The sequence below is a fragment of the Spermophilus citellus genome (genome assembly GCF_964194105.1).
Source record: "Spermophilus citellus genome assembly, chromosome: X".
Classification (NCBI taxonomy): Eukaryota; Metazoa; Chordata; class Mammalia; order Rodentia; family Sciuridae; genus Spermophilus; species Spermophilus citellus.
This window is the reverse complement of record NC_138190.1, coordinates 102545637-102547742: the sequence shown is the minus strand read 5'-3', so window position 1 is coordinate 102547742 and position 2106 is coordinate 102545637. Positions and strand designations below refer to the sequence as shown.

At 48.4% G+C, this 2106-nt stretch overlaps 1 protein-coding gene across 1 annotated transcript; it reads left to right on the top strand.

Moving 5' to 3' along the window:
- Window positions 1–980: 980 nt before the first annotated feature.
- On the top strand, window positions 981–1466 carry LOC308639508 (histone H2B type W-T-like; the record flags this gene model as incomplete). The annotated part of the gene is made up of 1 exon (XM_081277728.1): window positions 981–1466. The coding sequence occupies one exon, from the start codon at window positions 981–983 to the stop codon at window positions 1464–1466; it is 486 nt and encodes a 161-aa protein (XP_081133854.1).
- Window positions 1467–2106: the final 640 nt, after the last annotated feature.

Below are 2106 nucleotides of genomic sequence, written 5' to 3'. Positions count from 1 at the left end.
TTAATTATTAGGATTAAGGATTGTTAAAAGTTCAATTTGGGCCAGGCATGTTGGTGAAGGCCTATGATCACAGCAGCTGCTGGGAAGGGTGAAGCAGGAGGATTGCAAGTTGAAGGCCAGTTTCAACAATTTAGTGAGGCTCTAAGCAACTTAGGGAAACCATGTATTAAAATAAAAAAATAAAAAAGAGCTGTGTGTGGCTCAGTGGTTAAGTAGCCCTGAGTTTAATCTGTAGTACCAAAACGACGACGACGACACAATTTGGACTTGGGAAATGCCGAAGGAACTTGTACATATGTACACATAGCCTTCTTCTCTTCGTGTTCACCGTTTGGAAACTGGGGTTTTGTCATTTCTCCTTTTCCCAGTTCACTGAGGGTTTGATGGGAACGAGAGGCATGAGAGGGACAGTCAGGCCCCTTGGCTTCCAGGAACACTCAGCTGGCCCCGTCAGGGAACTGCTGCTCAAGCCAGAGTGGCTCCTCTCAGGACAAAGATATTTTCTGCTTTGACAAAGCAATAGCCCAGACGTACCCTATTGGCACATCTCTGAGACCATGCACTAGGGATTCTGATGACAGACTGTCTCAAGGAGCCAGAGTTCTAATTCCTACTCTTGAGGACATTCTGGTAACCATCTTTTCAAAATGACCGTTGGTCCTCTGTGGTATCTTCTTAACGCTCTGGTAGAGGCGACAGTTGCATTCTGGAATGACAGACATTCTCTGTGATTGGTCAAACAGGAGGACCCTCCCATCATACTGAGCACCCACTCTCATTGGTGGATTGGAGGAAAAGACACAATACACTCCAATCACATTGTGCCACTTAGCATACTGACACAGTTCTTGCATTGCGGGCATCCAATGAGACGTCGAGTTGGCCTGTGACAAGACACAATAAGGCCTATATAAAGGGGAGCTGGCCCCTAGCAACTCTCATTCTCTGTCCTCTGCAAGTGTCGGACGCTGTCAAGGCAAATGGCTGAAGAAGCTGTTGACGTGTACCCTACCCCAGTGTTGGAAAAGGCTAAGGCGATGGCTGACCTGGCTTGTGCCACGTCTTCTGAGGAGTCGCTAAATCCCCAAGAGCCTCAGGAGCCCGACCTAACACATCCACCTAAAGAGAAGAAGCTGAGGCACCGCAGCCGCTCTGGGTGCAAGAAGAGCCGTACCCACTCCAGGAGTGGGGAAAGTTTTGCTACTTATTTCCCCAGGATGCTGAAGCACATCCATTCGGGCCTCAGCCTCTCCCGGTCGACCGTGAGCGTCCTGGACTCCTTCGTCAAGGACATGTTCCAGCGCATCGCCAGCGAGGCCGGCCATCTGGCCCGCCAGAACCATCGCTCCACCATCACCTCCAGAGACATCCAGGCGGCTGTACGCCTCCTACTGCCCGGGGAGATCGGCAACCACGCCGTGTACGAGGCCACCAGAGGCATCAATCGGTCATATCACCGCCAGTGAGCAACCTCTGGGAGCACTAGGCAGCCAACCCCAAAGGCTCTTTTCAGAGCCACCATTGGGCCCAAAATACCCATAGTGCTGTCGGTACTGCACAGCTCATGTCTGGGGGTGGGCAAGGGGGTGCCCCGCCCATCTCCAAGCATTACTTAGTAAATGAAAAAATTGTCACCTCTAATACATGTGTGGTTTCAGTTACTCCAACAGAGGATTTCTTTTTTTTTTTTTTTTTTTTGAGAGAGAGAGAGAGAGAGAGAGAGAGAGAGAGAATTTTAATATTTATTTTTTAGTTTTCGGCGGACACAACATCTTTGCATGTGGTGCTGAGGATCGAACCCGGGCCCCACGCATGCCAGGCGAGCACGCTACCACTTGAGCTACATCCACAGCCCCAGAGGATTTCTTTTCATGGTTCTGCAGTTAATCATTTCCTTTAATGGTGATTTCTGACAGGTATATTCCTAGGTCACCCTTCCTAAGGTTAAATCAGGTCACCTCATTTTTTGTAAGGGAGGAATTGACATTTTTCACTTTTATTCTCCAAGAAGCAATGTGGCAGAATTATCTAGAGGTACTTTTTGTGTGATATGGCAGAAAATATATAATCAGACACATCTCAGTCAAAGATTTTAACATTCACTAA